Here is an 18,120-nt window from a genome sequence, read left to right as displayed (position 1 = left end):
TCCACCTTATGGCTTGACATCTTGGATAGCCTTCGTCTTCCTCGTTTTGGATTCTGGATACTGATATGGCACTTGTGACCTGCAACTTCACTTCCCCCTCGCCGTCTTCTGGCGGTTCCGACCTGCGAAGGTGGAATCAAATCGTAAGGAATCAAGCGCTGAAGGGGAATGTGGAGCTTGCAGTACATTCATACATTGATATGCAGAAACTTGGCTTCTCTGCTGATAACTACACATTTCCCCTTCTGCTCAAAGCAGCAGGCAATGCTTCGTGTTTGCGTATCGGGTTAACGCTCCACGGCCAGACAGTTAAAACCGGTTTCTGTGTCCATCTTTTTGTCCAAACCGCTCTACTGAAAATGTACTCTTCTCTCGGACTCCTTGTTAATGCTCGTAAGGTGTTTGATAAAATGCCTGTAAGAGATGCGGTAGCATGGAACTCCATGTTAGATGTGTACGCTTCTTGTGGCCAGATGGATAATGCAATGGAAATTTTCGATACAATGCCTTCACGGGACCTTTCATCCTTCAACATCATGATCTCTGGGTTTGCAGGCGCACGAAGCGTAGCCTCTGCCAGAAGTATTTTTGATCGAATTCCTGAGAAAGACGTTGTCTCATGGAACTCGATGATATTGGCGTGTATGAACGCTGGAGAGACAGCTGAAGCGTGTACACTGTTCGAGGCAACGCCAGAGAGAAATGTCATTACTTGGAACACAATGGTAATGGGTTACTTAAACAACCAACTCTACACCAAAGCTATTGATTTGTTCTACATAATGAAGGCTGGAGACGTCAAACCTGATTATCTGACTCTGACCGGTGCTTTATCTGCCTGCTCTCACTTGGGATCACTCGAAACAGGCATAAATATACACATCTACGCTGAAAATCTTGAGCAGGCCTCGAGCCCCCATGTAGTAACTGCGCTGATAGATATGTACGCCAAATGTGGAAGTATACACAACTCCTTAGCAGTGTTCTACAAGTCGAAAACTAAGGATATCTACTGCTGGAATGCCCTAATTTCCGGCCTTGCGCTTCATGGTTTCGGGTACGCTGCTCTGAAGCTGTTCAACCAAATGAGAGTGAATTGCATAAAGCCAGATGACATAACCTTCATTGGTGTTCTGAGTGCTTGTAGCCATGCAGGGTTGGTGAAAGAGGGATGTGAAATGTTTGACTGCATGAAAAGGGATTTTGGAATCACTCCAAAGGCGGAGCATTATGGATGCGTCGTTGATCTCTTAAGCAGAGCCGAGCACTTTGACTCGGCTTTTCAACTCATCGAGAGGATGCCGTTTGAGCCCGGGGAGTCGGTCTTAGGAGCTCTGCTTAGTGCTTGTGTGATTCACCAGGACCTTGAAGCTGGGGAGAAAGCAATGGAGCTTGTTGTGAAGAGGGATTGGTGCTTGAGCGATGGGGAATACATGATGTTTTCTAACTTGTATGCATCTTGTGGTCAGTGGGAAGAAGCAGAAAGATGGAGAAAAATGATGAATGATTCAGGCATTGTTAAGACTGCTGGCTGTAGTGAAATACAAGTTAATGGAAGGTTTCACACGTTTTTGGCTGGGGAGGTTGGTGTTGAGTGAGATACACAAACCCTAGCTGCAATCAAAAGCTCAATAGTAAACATGGATCAGGTGAATTAGCTAGGACAATGTATCCGACCTGGGCCCGATGCATCCAAATTTAGTACCCTTCATGTATATTGAAGTATAAAAAGTATCGTCTTATAAAAATAAAATAAAAACTAAGAATTTCGATATATTATAGAATAATTGTGTGTCATGACTTTTGGCATTTGGACTAACATCAATGCAAATACATCATCCTCCCCTAAACCGTACCAAAAAGACCCAACCTAATTCACAAGTCACGATTATAAACGTCAATACTTTATATCAGTTGATGAGAAATTTCAAGTCACGTGATGAGAGAGATAGATAAAAGAGGGTGATACAATCGGTTATAAGACAAACTTTTATTCTCATCATATAACACAATTTCTAGACTTCAAGTCACATTATCAGAAAGATAAATATAACAAAAATACACCCGATTATAAGACAAATTGTTGTCAATCATTAACCAATTCGAGTAACTCTAACTCGGCTACCATTGGAGACCCTTTTAACCCATTTACAATTTGGGGTACCCATAAAGTACCTGCAGTGTAGCTGGCCCCAAAATTGGAGGACCACAAGATCCAATATAGATTGTTCCAGCGGCAAACAATGTTGGTGGAACAAAGAGATCATGTACAACCTGGCCCGTAGTGGGTTTGCACTAACACACCAATAGTAGGTGATGTTAGATTTGCCTTTGGTGGCCACCATTTTTGTTAGGAGACAAGTCAATTTGTTGCACCAATCAACTAAAAGATATTTTTCATTTAATTATTCCTGCTGATAACTATGAGGATTTTGTTTAATCAGATTCAGATTCTCTGTATTAGGGATTTTTTTAATTTTCTGTGGACCATTCGTTATTTGTCCCTTCGTGGATGCGAAGGGGTCAAAGAAGGGAAATACGAAAAATGTGAAATGTACGAAATTTGTTTACCTGTAATCTGAAATATCCGTGACGTTGTATTATGAATACAAAATATTAAAGTGACATTTTAAAACATAAGTGTACGTGTCTTTTTTTCAGTGTATATGTTGGGTTGCTAGGCAATTGGGATTTAATGTTCTATCATATCATGTCCAAAGTAGATCTTATCGTCTACAAACCACACAGAGCTTAAAGAATGACTGTTATAAAAAGATGGAAACTGTAGAACCACTTTAAAATTGCGTCCGAATTACACTTCGATAAACTTTGTTTAGCATGTCCCTAGGAGGACTAGGATTTTACTAGTTCCATTCTCTCCCTTTACTTAGAGATATTTTTCGGTGTGTCAAAAACACAGTTTGGTACATCAAATGTCTTAATACAAAAGATTGAAATTCTTTCTCAAGTAAATTTCGTATTTGGCATACCAGACATTATTCCTGACGCGCTTAAAAGTCTCTCATTTTCTTGTCTCTCAAACAAAAACTTGTCCAAAAAATTGATATGATAGTTTGGTTTTAGAGATACAATATAATGACAAATGGAATTATTATTATTTAATGTTAAATATTGAATCATGTATCATGAGTTCAAATACCACAAACGGCAGTTTTTTAATAAAAGAAAACATAAAGTTTTCTAACATATTATCAATTATATGCACTACAAATTTCTCTACGGTGCCACGCGATTTACGAATGTCTCTAAATGCAGAAAACTATATTCCTTTTTGGGAAAACAAAATTATGAGTCTATTTTTGGATTAATGGCTTTTGTTTCGTGTATTAGTGGGTGGTTTGTTATCTATGTGCTGCCGGCCACCTGATTTAAAAATGCCTACAAATGGACCAAAGTACGAGTCCCTTTCTCGTTTCTTTGGTTGTTTTTGTCATATTTTTTAAGTCGGTGATTAATATTTTAACAAGTTTTTGCTTTGTCTTTTTGCCGACGTAGCCAAAAACTTGACACACATTACAAAGTGTTTTTTATCGGCGTTTGGTTTTGCTTTTTCTTTGGTAGCTTTTGAGGGAATGAGATAGGTGAAAGGGGTAAAAATTAGAGTAATTTCACATGAACTATAGGATTTCTTGCAATTTTTTACATGATAAAAATATTGAATCGATGTACCGAAATTAAAATTTTGTTGCACTATATCATCTACGTTTATCAAATTTTAATTTAAAAAATTATATATCTTTGGACGTGATTTTCTACGTAAACCTAAAAACTCTGTGATATAAGATTAAATTTCCAAGAAAATATACGTGTCCGACAGGCCGAGAGTAAAACGGGGGCTTGAAAGAAAATTGTTCGGCTCCTTAACGTAGAATTCAGAAAATTTTCAATAAAGAAACTACAAATGCCCGAAAAAAAAAAAAAAAAAAAAAAAGACAACTTGAAAATACTGTTTGACTTCACTCGTGGCATTTTATTATAGTGGTAGAAAAGTATTAAGCCATTGCATAATGATGTGAGTTCAAACTCTGTCGATAATTAATCTAATGTTTGAAACAAAAAAAAAAACATTGTTTGACTTCCTACTTAAAATTACAACAAAAAATATACAAAATTTCCTACAAAGAAAATATAAATACCCGACTTGAATAAAACACTGTTAAACTTCTTACGTGAAAACACAATCTAACTTCGTACACAAAAAAAAGTATTAAAATCCTAAAACCGTCCCAAGCATTTTCTGCTTACAAAATCCATGAATAGTGTGACCAGAAGAATTACCCAAAGAGATGATTCCAGTCTTCCAAAAGTCCTCTTTTTCCTTCTCTCTCTTTCTCTCTCCTCCGATGATTTGCTCTTTGACTCTTCTCTCCTCATTCTCTCTTCTTCCTCTGTCATTCCTGAAGAATTATTGACACACTCTCTCTCTACTCTCTCATCCCACCTCCTGCCGCTTCGTCTTCTCCCAGATTCCGGCAAAACTCCGCTAGCCGGCTGTTTTTTCACCGGACTTCTCCACCGGGCATGTGAAGGACCCTCAAGCATCTCAATTGATACTGTTTTTTAAGTAAAATTTCTTTCTTGGTTTCATTTCATCAATATCTTGCAGTTTAGCATCTGGGGTTTTCTTACTTTTGATTAATCTTGTGATTGTTTCCCGTTTGATGTGAATTTCGTTTCATTGAAATCTGGGTTTTTATTTTTTTATTTTTATAATTTGCGCTTTAAGGCGGTCTTGATGTTTCCCAATTCAGAGGTTGATCTTTCTTTATTTCCAGTCCAATTCTTGCTTAAAGTTTGCGATTTTTATTCCTTAATCTGACTTTGTGTGTGTGTGTGTGTGTGTGTGTGTGTGTTGTGTGTGTATTTGCTGCTTTTGAACATGAAGATCATTTGATCGTTACTTAGTAAAGTTTAATTCTGGCGGTTTGGCTTTGATCGAATTGATCCAGTCTCGAATAGTGTGGCATGTGAGATGATAACAGACTAACAGAGGAAGAGGAATTGATACATCTGTATTTGATTTACAAAGTTTGGCAAATTCTTGCCATTTCTTTGGTTTCCTGGTGATTGATTTCCATCTTCATAACCTAATAGCAATAAGTTCGAGTATCTAGAAGTTCTAGTGCATCCACATCCTGCAGTTTCTAACTTTCATACAATGTGTTATTAAGATCTTTTGGTTTCTGGCTACTAAAGTAGCTATTTAGCATTCAATTGTGGATTAAAGTTTTTGATGCGGATTAAAGTTTTTGATTGAGTTCTTATTTAATTTCAGATTGGAATGGGGGTATATCTCAGCACTCCTAAAACTGAAAAGTTCTCCGAAGATGGCGAGAATGGCTGTGTCAGATATGGTTTGTCTTCCATGCAAGGATGGCGTGCCACAATGGAGGATGCTGTGAGTACATAAAACTTTGCTCTTCCTATTCTAAGTTGTTTTGAAAACATAAATCCTTTTATGTCCATTCTCAGAAGTTTATACTGTTGCATCTTTCTCCGTCTTTATTTAGCATGCTATAGTTAGGATTCAACTGAATATGATATTACTTGACATGTTCAATTGACTGCATAAATCTAATTCCACTTGGCTGATTATCATTTGTCCTTTTAATTAGGATAGAAGTCAATTATCTTGTGGCATGTGATGGTGCAGCTATAGGGTTGGGTTTGGCTGCTTCTAGCTTTGTAGTTTCCCTTGGTCTGTTTGTTTATGTGACTAGTCTTACTGGTGATTTCTATTTTTCTCAGTAGAGAAATAATCCGGACTGTGGGAAGTAGTACTGTACAGAATCTGGTACTTGCTTCCCCAACCAACCCCTCTTGGCTTCTCAAAATCTACTTCTCTCTCTTTCTCTCTCTCTCTCTCTGTCTCTCTCTCTCTCTCTCTCTGTACTAAGTCTTTTTACTTTATCTGATAAGTTGTTGGAAAAACTAAAAACTCTCCTGCATTCATCAAAAGTTTTGCATCCTGTATAAGAGGAAGTTCAAGTGATTATTTACTTTGTTTTCAGACACTTGTGTCATGTTATTAACATGCTGTTTGTTACTGTGATTTCTTTTGTTAGCATGCAGCATATCCTGATCTGGATGCATCCACCTCATTCTTTGGTGTTTATGATGGCCATGGAGGTAAGAATTTGAAATTTTGGGTATTGACATGTGCACTGGAGCTAATATGGTTCTGTTACTATATCATTATGGAGGCCCTCTCTTTCCCTCCCTCTCAAATGAATGAGTTCTGTTTGACCTGCATTTGCACTTTGTGAAGTATATTAGCAATATTTGCAGTTATTGTATAATTTGTATTATATGTAACTTAAATCCAATAATCTTTTAGGCAAGGTAGTTGCTAAGTTCTGTGCAAAATATCTGCACCAACAAGTGCTCAAGAATGAAGCATATGCGGCTGGAGACATAGGAACTTCGGTTCAAAAAGCTTTTTTCAGGTTACTACCTTTGATGTACTTAAATTCAGTTGCCTTCTAGTGTTTTCTAAGAGGAGGGGATGAATACAATTAGTCAAGCTCCATCATTTTGGCTGTGCTTCCGTAAGATCACTTGAGCTTATCATGCCATAATATTGGCCATATGGTTTAAGCCTATATTGTGCTGGATCCCTATGAGATCATAGATACTTGAGATGGTAATGCTTGTTCAAGTTGTAAATGCTTAAGAATTTCAAGAAAATAGACTTTTATTTCCTATCCTTAATGCAGAATGGATGAAATGATGCGCGGACAAAAGGGTTGGAGAGAGTTAGCTGTTTTGGGAGATAAGATAAACAAGTTTACTGGCATGATAGAAGGGTTGATTTGGTCTCCGAGGAGCAGTGATGGTAACGATCAAGCTGATGATTGGGCTTTTGAGGAGGTAGGTGCAAGAACCATAGAGTTGATTGACTTTATAGTCTCTTTGTGGAGCAGATTCTGATCTGCTTTATCTGGCTTTAGTGCATACTAAATTGATTACTTCGATTCTTGGGTAATATAGAACTTAATCATTTGGTAATGCCATACGTTCCATTTTACATTCCGATGATCCATCTTAAACCAAACAGTGAAGAGATTATCTATAGTACTTGGGGATATGCGTGCACACACTAAGAGATTTTATATAGTACACAAGTAATTTGTTTCATTTGATTTCATAATTTCAATCAATTCCATAAATTTAAACTTAACTACATTTTCAGGGGCCTCACTCTGATTTTACTGGTCCAACTTCTGGGTGCACAGCCTGTGTTGCAATTCTTAGAAACAAGCAACTTGTTGTGGCAAATGCTGGTGATTCGCGCTGTGTGATATCAAGGAAGGGTCAGGTAATTTATTATATTTCTGTCGTTTTGCATTCTTGTTAGTTGATTGCTTAAAATATAGAATCAAGACTTTTCTTTTCTATATCAAATGGTTAAAAGTGATGAGCGGTCTAAATTCCAAGGCTATTTATATGTGATCACATGTTTATAATTGAGAATATTTATATATTCTTGTTTCCTGCTGTAAATTGTCTATAGTTGTCTGATGCCACTTCTCTTTTCAGGCTTATAATCTGTCAAGGGACCACAAACCCGATCTTGAGCTTGAGAAGGAGAGGATTTTAAAAGCTGGTGGTTTTATCCATGCAGGACGAGTCAATGGAAGTTTGAATCTTGCAAGAGCTATAGGTAATTTTACTGCATGCATGTGAATTCTTAGTAAACTAGCTTTCCAAAATCTCCGTTAGATCTGTATCCAAAGGAATTAAATTATGTTTGAACTTATGGATGTCTGGAAATTAAGTGTTTGAGTGCATGCGCATATTTCTGGAGGAGGGAGCTAAGTGGAGAGCTTTTTGTCATTAATTTTGCATGTACTGCAGGTGACATGGAATTTAAGCAGAATAAATTTTTGCCAGCTGAAAAACAAATTGTAACTGCCAGTCCGGACATAAACACTGTATGTATATACTTGCAACACTGAAAATTTTCACAAGATATTTTCTGGGGCTATCTACATTTTGAAGTTTCCCAAAATTGTTTTGGTACCTGTTTTATTGTAAAGGCAAAAATATTCACCAACAGTTATTGGCTATAATTTCGTCTTCCATTTTAATTTATTTAATTATATTTTAATTAGGTTGAGCTGTGCGACGACGACGAATTTATTGTGCTAGCATGTGATGGCATCTGGTATGCGTCTTAAGCTTTTCTTTCTCTGTCTTCATTTTTTTTTTTTTTTTTTTGTGCAATATATGCTTGCTGATATGATTCTGTTCTTGGTAACTCAGTTTAATGTTTTTAAGTTATGGTATGATTGTCGGAAATTGAGTTGATATTTTTGTTAATTTCTTACAGGGACTGTATGTCTAGCCAGCAAGTGGTAGATTTTGTACATGAACAACTACTCTCGGTGAGTGCATATTTCTCTTTCTCATTGGTTTTTCTGGTTTGAAAACACCGACGACACTTTCGCAACGTAGTTGAAGTGGTTCGGTATTAAGTGATATGCTACTTAAGGGGGTAAGAGTGCTCTCAGTTATTACTTCTGTGAGTTCTCTCTGACGCTTACCATTGTATATCATGCAGGAAAGCAAGCTATCTGTGGTGTGCGAGAGAGCCCTTGATAGGTGCTTGGCGCCATCAACTGCTGATGGTGAGGGATGCGATAACATGACCATGATCGTGGTGCAGTTCAAGAAGCCTGAACAGTCGACTGAATCCGAGGGTGGGCAATCCTCACCAACTGAAGTAGCAGCCGGAAGTTATTCAAAGGGGAAGTCATTCAAAGGCATATGAATGTGAATCGAAGTAGTGGCCCTTTGTGTACCGTGGAATTGGAAGAGAGATTTGTATCACGTTTTTACTCTTTCATAAATGTGAATCTCCGATTGGAAATTGTAGATGGTTTTGAACATAATTTTACTGTATCTTTGAGCTTTAGAAGCAAAATGATGTATACTGCTTGATTGTTCCACTGTCGCCATACCCATCTGGATAAAACGTGTGTTCGCAGTGAGTGCTGCCATCTTAGAACCGCAAACAAAGCGGATTGAGAGACTTGAGACCAATTCGCCAAACGTGTTTGCAGCTTCGACGTTGTGATGGGGCATATGGTAATTTAGTCTAGAGAGACGATCTCTATCAAATATGTCAGAAAGAGGTTCGGAATTCAAATTTTACCGAATGCATTTGTGGTATTAGAACTTAGAAATGCTATCTTAATTGGTAGCATAATTACTTAGTTTGCAATAAAAGATCATTAATACACTTTGCAAATGTAAGAAAAGGTCTTACAGATTGGATTTTCAATCAACATCAAGTTTTTATGAAATCTTCACGTCTCATCGCAACTCTCAAAAATTCTAGCAAGGGAAGGACAAAAATAAAAAATAAAAAATAAAAGAAATAAATTTATAAGAATCTTGACTTAAATCTGAAAATTCAATGAGGATATTTTGGTAATTTTAACACTTCACCGTCTCAAAGCCCCAAAGTGGGGTAAAAAAAGCCTTTCTCAGCTAGAAGCCTACAAACTGCAAAAAGCCATGAACAAACAGCTGCCAGTTTGATACATAGAACTGCCCTTTTCTTCTCCATTCCTCTCTCTCTCTCTCTCTCTCTCCCCACCTTACTACTCTCTCTCTCTAAAATGTCCTCCAAGCTGGCCAAAACTTGCGTTTTTTTAGAGAAGGGGAAAAACAAACAAAAGAGAGAGATGGCAAATTGGAGAGAGAAGATAGGTATGTCTGCAAATGTCCCTCCAATCCAACTCCCACCACACCTCTTTCTCAAACCCAAAACTTTATTCACTTTCCACAATTGCCCTTCTGTAACATTCCATCTTCAATTCTTCATCACTCATTTACTCTGTATTCTTATCTCCCACCTCCATGGGCCTTTTCGGGTTCTCACAACCCAGAGAGTTTCTGCTCGCAGACCCGAGAAAGAACAGATAGATATCCATCTGTATACACACAAAAAAACCATCTCTCTCCATAATTGCCTTTATTATTTATTTGTTTTTATTTATTTATTTATTAATTATTATTTGTTATTATTCCTCCCCCTCCTCCTGTGTCTGTCTCTCTCTCTCTCTCTCCCTCTCTCTCTCCCTCTCTCCTCTGTCTCTCTGGAATCGAAAACCTTATCTCCTTTTTCGATTTGGGTTTTCGTTTCATTTGCTTAATCTCTAAGGTTTTGTCTATGGAGATTGATTTTTGACAAGAATGTGAGAGGGTACTTTTGGGTCTCTGAAAAATCGTATTTTTGTTTCCTGATTGGATGTGGATTTCTATGTTTTTTTTCACTATTTAATGGTCAAAGATTCGAGCTTTGTGCAAGAGATGAAAAGGGTTCAACTGGGTTTTGGATTTGATCACTTTTCTCTCTTTAATTTTGTTTATTTTTTGTGATTAATTCGGGATTTTGAAGAGGAAGATGAAAAGGGCTGCTGGCAATTCCAAGCAGTCTCAGCCTACTGATGAGGAAACTAGGATGAAGTTCAGACATGAAAGCCTTCTGCAAGATTACCTCGAACGACAAAAGGTTTGGTTTTTCGTTCCACTTTTGTTCTGGTCTTGTCTTTCTTATTGAACTTCTCTGTCTAATTCTGCTTTTTTTGTTTTTTGTTTTGTTTAAGTCTTGTCAAAATTTTGTTTAGTTATCATGCTTGTTTGATATTCTAGTTAGTTTGTTGTGATTGAGAAGAAGAATGAGAATAATTCTGAATCGACAGAATAAACTACCAACTCCAATGTTAGATTGACAGTTTTCTGACAAGACAATGTATAATTTAAATTCTAAACTACTCTAGCTTACGGGACAGAAATTCGAACTTTAGTACAAGAGTCGGGCACACTGCCCTGCCTACTGACCTAACCAGCGTATGCTAGACTAACAGTTATAGGAAAGCTTCAATTTTCTAGGATCTTAAATCTCCAATGAATTCAAAATCAAGTACTTGTCTTTATATTGCTAAAGTTTGGAAGCAATCCGTTGAACACTAGGTGGACGAAACGGAATTTAATCGGGTTAATTTCTGTGTTTTTTTATCGTATGAATGAGTATGAACATTGTTTCGTTTTATGTTTTGATAGGAATTTGTATCAAAGAAGAAGAAATTGCAAGCTGCAAAGCAGAAGAGAGACATTCTTTTGGCAGAAACTCGGTACGATTTTGTTCTTCTGGTTTGTGTATGTCAATGTTTTCTGTCCGCAAGTAGGATATACTAATTTGCTTTTCTCTTCGGAGCTTCAGATTTTTGAGACGAAGGCATAGCTATCTGCTGAAGATCAAATCAGCAGAAACCGAACGAGAAGCCCGACATCAGAATTCTGATGTACAACCTAAGAAGTTGGCAAAGAAGAGGAGAAAAGATGCCAATGAAGCTGTTCTAAATAGACCCTCTCATGTCTCGCCGGAAGAAGAAGGAACACATTGTTTTGGGGCCCGGAAGAGTAGAGAGGAAGCCTAAAAATTGTGTAGTTAATGACAAAAAGGTTGGAAAGAAAAAAATTGCAAGATCAGGTTGCTCTGAATGTTTAAATTACTTCATTTACAGGTAATGGAGAAAATTATCTGTTTCAGTGAAAGCCATACGGCCCTCAACAATCCCATTGTCATTGCTAAAGATAAATATAATTGGTCTTTTTCGGTTGTATTATCGTGTGGTGAATGTCCGAACGTTCCTAGGATACTATCCTCCATGCCGGATTTGTTTCTTCCTTGCCGGATTAAGGATCAGTAAACATGTCATTATATTATATCAGTTACTTCTGGGATGACATCGTTTAACATTTTAGCCATTCTTTGGGGGCAGTTCATGCAAAACCCTCCGATTAAATCTTCACGAAACAATCTCAGCAAGACGAAATATCAACATGTCGCAAGCAGCTTCCACATCACCTGTTTTTGCAAAACCATTTATAAGAACATTACAGATGGGGTTATTATACAAAATGGTCCTTGAGATTTGCATGATCAATAGAAGTGGTCACTGAGATTGAAAATCAATAAAATTGGTCCCTGAGATTGTCCATCATCCATGATTTTGGTCATTCTGTTAAAAACTCTTTGGGCAATTTTCAAAGCTTCGTAACTTAATTGATTCTTAACCAAATTCGACCCATAATATATTAAAATGAAGATAAGAAAGTGTAGAACAAGATTATACCTATTTGGAAGCCCAATGATTGCCGGAGATGGCCGGAAAATAGCCTGAAAGGTGACTGGTCCGCAAGAAAACTGAAAAACTCGCCGGCAACTAGGTAAACTTTAAACGTTCACAACTTCTTCAATACTCAACCAAATCGAGTGATTCAAAAATGAAAATCATACTTCTCGACGAGACGAAGAGAATGGTATCTTTCTTTACTGCTAAATCGCCATGGTTTGGCCGGAAAACTGCTCGAAAATGGTTAGCCACTTTTGAGCCGTTGTTCGACCAAACCACGGCGAGCTTATTTCTTCTTCTTGAGGTCCAACTGAAACCTGCCAAGTGGAAGACTTGGCAACCATATAAGCCAACACGAATGAGAATCCTCTCTATATCCTCTTTTTGAGGATTCCAAGGATCCTCAAATCATGTCAATTTATCGTACATTGTATAATTAGAAATATTTTATTTAAAAATAAACATAAATAATATCTAACAAAAACTGATCGCACAATGTACGATAAATGAACACAACTTAAAAAATTTCAAAATCCTCACAAAGAAGATCCAGAGAGCAACCACATTCAGCCAACACATCATTTTGCTGTTATCTCCAAGAGCCGTCATGTGGCTTGCCAGCCACAGCTTGTAAATTCAATTAAAAATTCGCCCAAGCTCTGAAAAGTCATCTGAAAGATGAACTCGTAGTCACCTCCACTATCTTTTCAAGAATAAATTCTCAATAAATAAGCTTAACAAGATTTTCCAAATATTTCTCTTTTTCAATAATGAATTATTGGGATCTCACACAAACATTCATTGTATGCCTTCAATTAGGGTAAGGATTTAACTTTTCCTACTACTATAAATAAAGGCACAATGGGGTGGAATATAAGACACCTCACAAGTACATAGCTCTCTGTTTTCTCTCTATGTGCCGCACCTCCCTCTCTCTGGCCTCCATAATTGTTCAGCAAATTATGCCTACAACACTTACTCCAATTTAAAAGTCATGTATTAAGATAACTATAAGGAAATTCAAGAGAAATTGTACATATCATAAACATGACATGTGCATCAGTTAGATTGTCCAGATTTTTCTAAACCCAATGTTGGGTTTCGTGGGCAATCATGACTGTGGCGTGCTTGCATGGTTAGGTTTTTTTAATTATTTCGTTTGGTTATTATGCCAGTATGTGGTAAGGATAAGTTTAGTATAGTAGTTGTGTAGGTACATTAATGACACACCTCCTTATTTATATTATTAATTAAACCTAGACCATTCGACTTGCCTAGAATTTGTTCAGTCCAATATCAAAAGCTCATGCACAAAATATGTACACAGTATGCACAACCCATTATCAAAAGCACACGCACTCGATAAGTACACAATATGCACAAATGAATCGAACAAACCATGAACAAAATGAACTTCAAAATACATGTAATTACACAACCCTAAAGCTTAATTCGTTAATTTCCCCCAAATTAACTGTACAAAACAATCAATCGCCCAAATTGGGAAAACCTCAGTTCAAATAATGAAAATTTAACTAAAAACGCCCCCCCAGGGTGCCCTGGTTTTTCATCTCAGCAAAAGATTACTATTGCACTTCAAATGCTGGCTTATGCCTCCCCAATTGATGCAATGGATGATACACATGGTATATCTGAATCTACATGCTTTGATAATCTTGTTGAATTCTGTCACGCAGTTGTTCAGATTTACAAAGAGGAGTAACTCCGTGAACCAAATCAAGTAGATATGGATCGGCTCCTTTGCAAAGCTGAAAAATGTGGCTTTCTTGGCATGATAGGGTCATTAGATTGCATGCATTGGCAGTGAAAGAACTGTCACACCGGATGGAATGAGGTTTTAACGAAAGATCGAGAAAGCCAACATTGTATTAGAGGTGATTGCCTCGTTTGACACATGAATCTGACATACTTTCTTTGAAGTCCTAGGATCCCAATATGACATTACAGTACTCGGGCATTCACCTCTCTTCAATAATCTGATGGAAGGTAAATCACCTCAACTTAACTACTACATCAACAGACGTCAGTACAATATGGGGTATTACTTGGCAGGTGACCCAAAGTGGGCGACACTTGTCCAAGCAATTGCAAACCATGTGGATGCGCCCAAAGGTGGTTTACTTTACACCAAGATGCATACCGAAAAGATGTTGAGAGCTTTCGGTATTCTACAAGCACGGTAGAATATCATTAAGGAATCGCCAAGAGGGTGGAGTCGAGATAAATTGAACTCCATCATGATGTCGTGCATCATATTACACAACATGATTGTGGAGGATGAGCGAGATGGCTATATTGATAGAAAGTCTGATGACGACCAAGATGATCCAAATTTGCCTTTGGATCCAAGAACTGGTAATATCTCTTTAAATGGGTACATGAGGCGCCATAGATGATACGTTTGCATGCCACAAACAACTACCTACAATAGGGTATTGTTGCACATCTTTGGGCCAAAAGAAGCATGGAGCAGGGTCTTAAGTTTTTTATTTTTTTATTTTTTTTAATAATGTCGTTTAAGTTTAATAAATTCAATTAAAATATTAAACTATGTTTGACCTATAATCCTTTGGCCCGCTTGGTTGGAAATGATTTTTTGTGAAAGGGTTATGTTTGGTGTATGGCCCTTTGGCCCCCTACGGTTAGAGATGGTATGAAATATGACCTAACATTGTTCATTAAAATATAATTTCTTAGAGGGTTATAGGGCTAAAGAGAGCATTCTGACCCTCATTCGGTTGGAGATGACCTTAGTTTTGTGTTATCTCTCTTATTAAATGAGCATATTTCTAACATTTTGAAATTTTCGCTCTTTTTGCCTTTTTACTTTATATATATATATATATATAGATAATTGTCTACTAAAAAATGAGTAGGAACTCCTACTCAAAACTTTTAGTGTTTTAATCACAGAGTTTTGTATTTATAATCAGAACTGTTTATACTATGAATCACACTGTAAATATCATCTCTGCAAAAAATAAATTAAAATTAAGATCGTATGAGCAATTTATTATAGCAAATACATAGACGGTTTATCCTCATTTTTAAGTGAAGTGGTCAATTATTATTTTCACTTTATATATATATATATATATATATATATAATTGTTATTAGCACTCTAAAAATTTTATTCTACATTCTAAACTTTCTAGTTTCTACATTAGGAAAGAGATTTTTGGAATGCTAATAATACTTTTCTATATATATATTATATATTTATTGAGAACCCTACCTACCTCTCTTCTTACCCTGAAACCAGCGCCGTCTCCTCCTCACTGGTTTCAACTTTCACGAGTTCGATGGCCGAAGGTACAGACGCACTGAACAAGGTAAGTACTCTCTTTGTGTCTGTATTTATGTATGTTTGCATTTGTATTAGTGTGATTTTTAATTTGGAATACGAGTTTTTGATTAGAAAGGCGAGATTAGATGTGGAATTCGAGTTCTGTTGCAAATTAATAACTTTTTACTGAATGTGTCGTTTCAAATTAAGTCCGGTGGGTCAATCCGGGTTTCGTTCTCGCCCGGACGTCGGACACATATGGAAAATATACTTGAAGGGGAACTAATGACGGACACCAGAGAGGCGAGCTATCACTTGATGAGTGAGAAAGAGGCATTGGGTTGGTATAACACGACTGTAAACCTAAGTGATGATGGATGTAGATACATACTCAAACCTGATTTAAAGGCCAAACTCGGACGCATAGATGCTTTTATCATCTTCACCAACAGAGTTGAACATACCTTGAAGACATGGGTGGAGCATAATCAAGATAATCTCTTGGATGTTGCTACTGGAGACCTCAGTAATGATTTAAAAAAGATCCAAATGGTAATTTACGCATTTATAAATGTGTTTAATTGTTAATATATAATGATTTTATGTTATAGTTGCCTTAACCATTGGTTGTTAATGATTTGTTTTATAGGGATGTGGTAAGAGGCTTGAAATACTTTAAACACAACCTAAACCGTGAGCATGGAAACCTTAATCCATCATCAATATTTGTGGTCGCGGGTAGAGGCCGTCTTGGCAAAATGAGCCTCAGTAGCATCCCTTCAAAAGATATTGATTCTTTTCATGATTTATTAGACTTTATATTTCCTCAAGGCATACCTCCTGAAGCTAGCAGTAGTTTGATACGTTTGCATCAATCCTTGGGACCGTCAGCTGCTTATGAAGATAGAATCGAGTATGTCTTTTAAATTTTTTAATTAAATTTTTTAGTTATTTTTTTAATTAATTTTTTTTATTCATTTAACATGTAGGCTCTTCTACAATTGTGATCTCCATGTTGCATTGTTATCATCAGCAGAAGAGAAGTCAACATTTCGACATCAAGCCCTACTGAATGTTAGAAATGAGGGACCTCGCACTTTCAGGCAAGTCGAAGGTATGTTGAATGGGCGTGTGCGGGGCGGTGAAAACTGGATTCAAAATGCTATCAATGCTGGGGTTGCATACGAGAATGTTTTGAGATATCGACAACGGCCATATAAAAATGACGCAATGTCGTTTTTGATTTTTTCCCGCAACGTGGTTGAGCGCGCTCGTCAACAAGTAACTCAATTTCTTTTGTTTGTAAATGCTTAAAAAAATCAGAATTACTGATTTTTTTTTTCCTTTTTGTTGAATGTAGGGATTAACCGATACGTTAGAGGAAATAGAAAGGAAACTGGAAGCGATTCTTCCAACGTGCCTGGCTATCTTCCTCGAGGTTGTGAGCATTTACCGAATTCCTGTTAACGTACATCTAGGTACCCGAAGCTAATATTTTTTATATATTTTAAGGTTCTACTCTTTTATCCCATGTTTGCTTAGTGTATTTGCGTATCCTTTTAGGTTGAAAATGATGCTGATCTGGTACTGACTTTTGTGGAGGACACACGCTGATATGGTACAGTTATGGAATTCCCAATTGTTACGTATAACTGAAGGTTCCGGTGTTGATGATTAAGTTGCTAATAATTGTAGTCTGTCATATTTGGAATAACTGTACCACATCAGCGTGTGTCCTCCACAAAAGTCAGTACCAGATCAGCATCATTTTTAACCTAAAAGGATACGCAAATACACTAAGCAAACATGGGATAAAAGAGTAGAACCTTAAAATATAAAAAATATTAGCTTCGGGTACCTAGATGTACGTTAACAGGAATTCGGTAAATGCTACCAATGCAAGTCATTTTGCGTTGTTTACCCCTTAAATAGTATTGCTATCCTTCGGTAAATGCTACCAATGCAAGTCATTTTGCGTTGTTTACCCCTTAAATAGTATTGCTATCCTTCCATACCTAAACGAATCAAGGCACATATTTTAATCCTACTTAAAACTCACTAAATGAGAATTGCTGATTTTGCCTTCACCTCACGTTTCCAGTTAGGGCATTGCTTATGAAACGTTGTGAACTGCTTTTAAAAGTAAATTATCATAATCCTTTTGTTCCTTTATGCCAATATTGAAGAGATTTAAGTTCCAACTTCTTTTGACCATCTTCTTTCCAATCATACTTTCACAGGGTTGCGTTGCTGAGACCAGATTTACTCGTTTTGGAATGTGATCCGTCATCCGTCCTCTCTGTAGTGCTTTATAATTTTTTTTTTTTTTGTTTCACAGTGTTGTAACCTGTTGATAAATACAAATTTAGTTATAATTTAACAGACGAATGTAATAGCGTCATATTACATGTATTATATGTCATGGCTGCAAGCTCGTACATTAAATTTTGATGTAATTATAATACCATTTGGACTGGAATGCTGAGGTTTTATGATGATATTTGTACAGCTTTTGAACTATCGATAAAAACCGTGAGATTTTATAGCCAACAGTTTTTGTGAAAAATGCAATTGCTGAGGCTTTCAATATTTTTTCTACATTAAGAACAATATTATGTCATTATGGTGTGCGAGTACAGGCT

At 36.9% G+C, this 18,120-nt stretch overlaps 4 protein-coding genes across 5 annotated transcripts; all 4 read left to right on the top strand.

Annotated features, from left to right (window-relative positions):
* The first annotated feature begins 19 nt into the window (after window positions 1–19).
* Window positions 20–1,694, top strand: LOC137730148 (pentatricopeptide repeat-containing protein At2g45350, chloroplastic-like). The gene has a single exon (XM_068469216.1). It carries the CDS (start codon window positions 66–68, stop codon window positions 1,596–1,598), a length of 1,533 nt encoding a protein of 510 aa, XP_068325317.1. The 5' UTR covers window positions 20–65; the 3' UTR covers window positions 1,599–1,694.
* A 2,601-nt stretch (window positions 1,695–4,295) lies between these two features.
* LOC137730158 (probable protein phosphatase 2C 60) lies at window positions 4,296–8,972 on the top strand. Its single transcript, XM_068469224.1, has 11 exons — window positions 4,296–4,585; window positions 5,297–5,419; window positions 6,087–6,150; window positions 6,359–6,467; window positions 6,738–6,891; window positions 7,214–7,339; window positions 7,561–7,684; window positions 7,879–7,955; window positions 8,136–8,188; window positions 8,354–8,408; window positions 8,585–8,972. Exons 2-11 carry the CDS (start codon window positions 5,303–5,305, stop codon window positions 8,792–8,794), a joined length of 1,089 nt encoding a protein of 362 aa, XP_068325325.1. The 5' UTR covers window positions 4,296–4,585; window positions 5,297–5,302; the 3' UTR covers window positions 8,795–8,972.
* A 1,329-nt stretch (window positions 8,973–10,301) lies between these two features.
* LOC137715390 (uncharacterized) lies at window positions 10,302–11,657 on the top strand. Its single transcript, XM_068454704.1, has 3 exons — window positions 10,302–10,543; window positions 11,095–11,165; window positions 11,255–11,657. Exons 1-3 carry the CDS (start codon window positions 10,436–10,438, stop codon window positions 11,469–11,471), a joined length of 396 nt encoding a protein of 131 aa, XP_068310805.1. The 5' UTR covers window positions 10,302–10,435; the 3' UTR covers window positions 11,472–11,657.
* A 3,776-nt stretch (window positions 11,658–15,433) lies between these two features.
* Window positions 15,434–17,955, top strand: LOC137715225 (uncharacterized). 2 transcript variants are annotated; one of them, XM_068454474.1, is made up of 6 exons: window positions 15,434–15,524; window positions 15,689–16,030; window positions 16,128–16,391; window positions 16,468–16,759; window positions 16,839–16,916; window positions 17,719–17,955. In XM_068454474.1, the coding sequence occupies exons 3-6, from the start codon at window positions 16,237–16,239 to the stop codon at window positions 17,758–17,760; spliced, it is 567 nt and encodes a 188-aa protein (XP_068310575.1). In that variant the 5' UTR covers window positions 15,434–15,524; window positions 15,689–16,030; window positions 16,128–16,236; the 3' UTR covers window positions 17,761–17,955. The 2 variants fall into 2 exon arrangements, with proteins under 2 accessions (XP_068310575.1, XP_068310583.1); XM_068454482.1 differs by lacking the exon at window positions 15,434–15,524 and having other exon boundaries at window positions 15,545–16,030.
* The last annotated feature ends 165 nt before the right edge of the window (window positions 17,956–18,120 follow it).

Source organism: Pyrus communis, chromosome 1, assembly GCF_963583255.1.
Source record: "Pyrus communis chromosome 1, drPyrComm1.1, whole genome shotgun sequence".
In the NCBI taxonomy this organism is placed as follows: Eukaryota; Viridiplantae; Streptophyta; class Magnoliopsida; order Rosales; family Rosaceae; genus Pyrus; species Pyrus communis.
The sequence above is the reverse complement of the archived record's forward strand: the minus strand, read 5'-3'. Positions and strand labels throughout refer to the sequence as shown.

Coding starts and splice junctions, on each gene's coding strand:
- LOC137730148 (XM_068469216.1), top strand. CDS start 66: ATGGCACTTGTGACCTGCAACTTCACTTCCCCCTCGCCGTCTTCTGGC.
- LOC137730158 (XM_068469224.1), top strand. CDS start 5,303: ATGGGGGTATATCTCAGCACTCCTAAAACTGAAAAGTTCTCCGAAGAT. Junction 5,420..6,086: donor GTGCCACAATGGAGGATGCT/GTGAGTACATAA, acceptor TTCTTTTGTTAG/CATGCAGCATATCCTGATCT. Junction 7,956..8,135: donor CCAGTCCGGACATAAACACT/GTATGTATATAC, acceptor TATTTTAATTAG/GTTGAGCTGTGCGACGACGA.
- LOC137715390 (XM_068454704.1), top strand. CDS start 10,436: ATGAAAAGGGCTGCTGGCAATTCCAAGCAGTCTCAGCCTACTGATGAG. Junction 10,544..11,094: donor ATTACCTCGAACGACAAAAG/GTTTGGTTTTTC, acceptor ATGTTTTGATAG/GAATTTGTATCAAAGAAGAA. Junction 11,166..11,254: donor ATTCTTTTGGCAGAAACTCG/GTACGATTTTGT, acceptor TCGGAGCTTCAG/ATTTTTGAGACGAAGGCATA.
- LOC137715225 (XM_068454474.1), top strand. CDS start 16,237: ATGAGCCTCAGTAGCATCCCTTCAAAAGATATTGATTCTTTTCATGAT. Junction 16,392..16,467: donor GCTTATGAAGATAGAATCGA/GTATGTCTTTTA, acceptor TTTAACATGTAG/GCTCTTCTACAATTGTGATC. Junction 16,917..17,718: donor GCCTGGCTATCTTCCTCGAG/GTTGTGAGCATT, acceptor ATACTTTCACAG/GGTTGCGTTGCTGAGACCAG.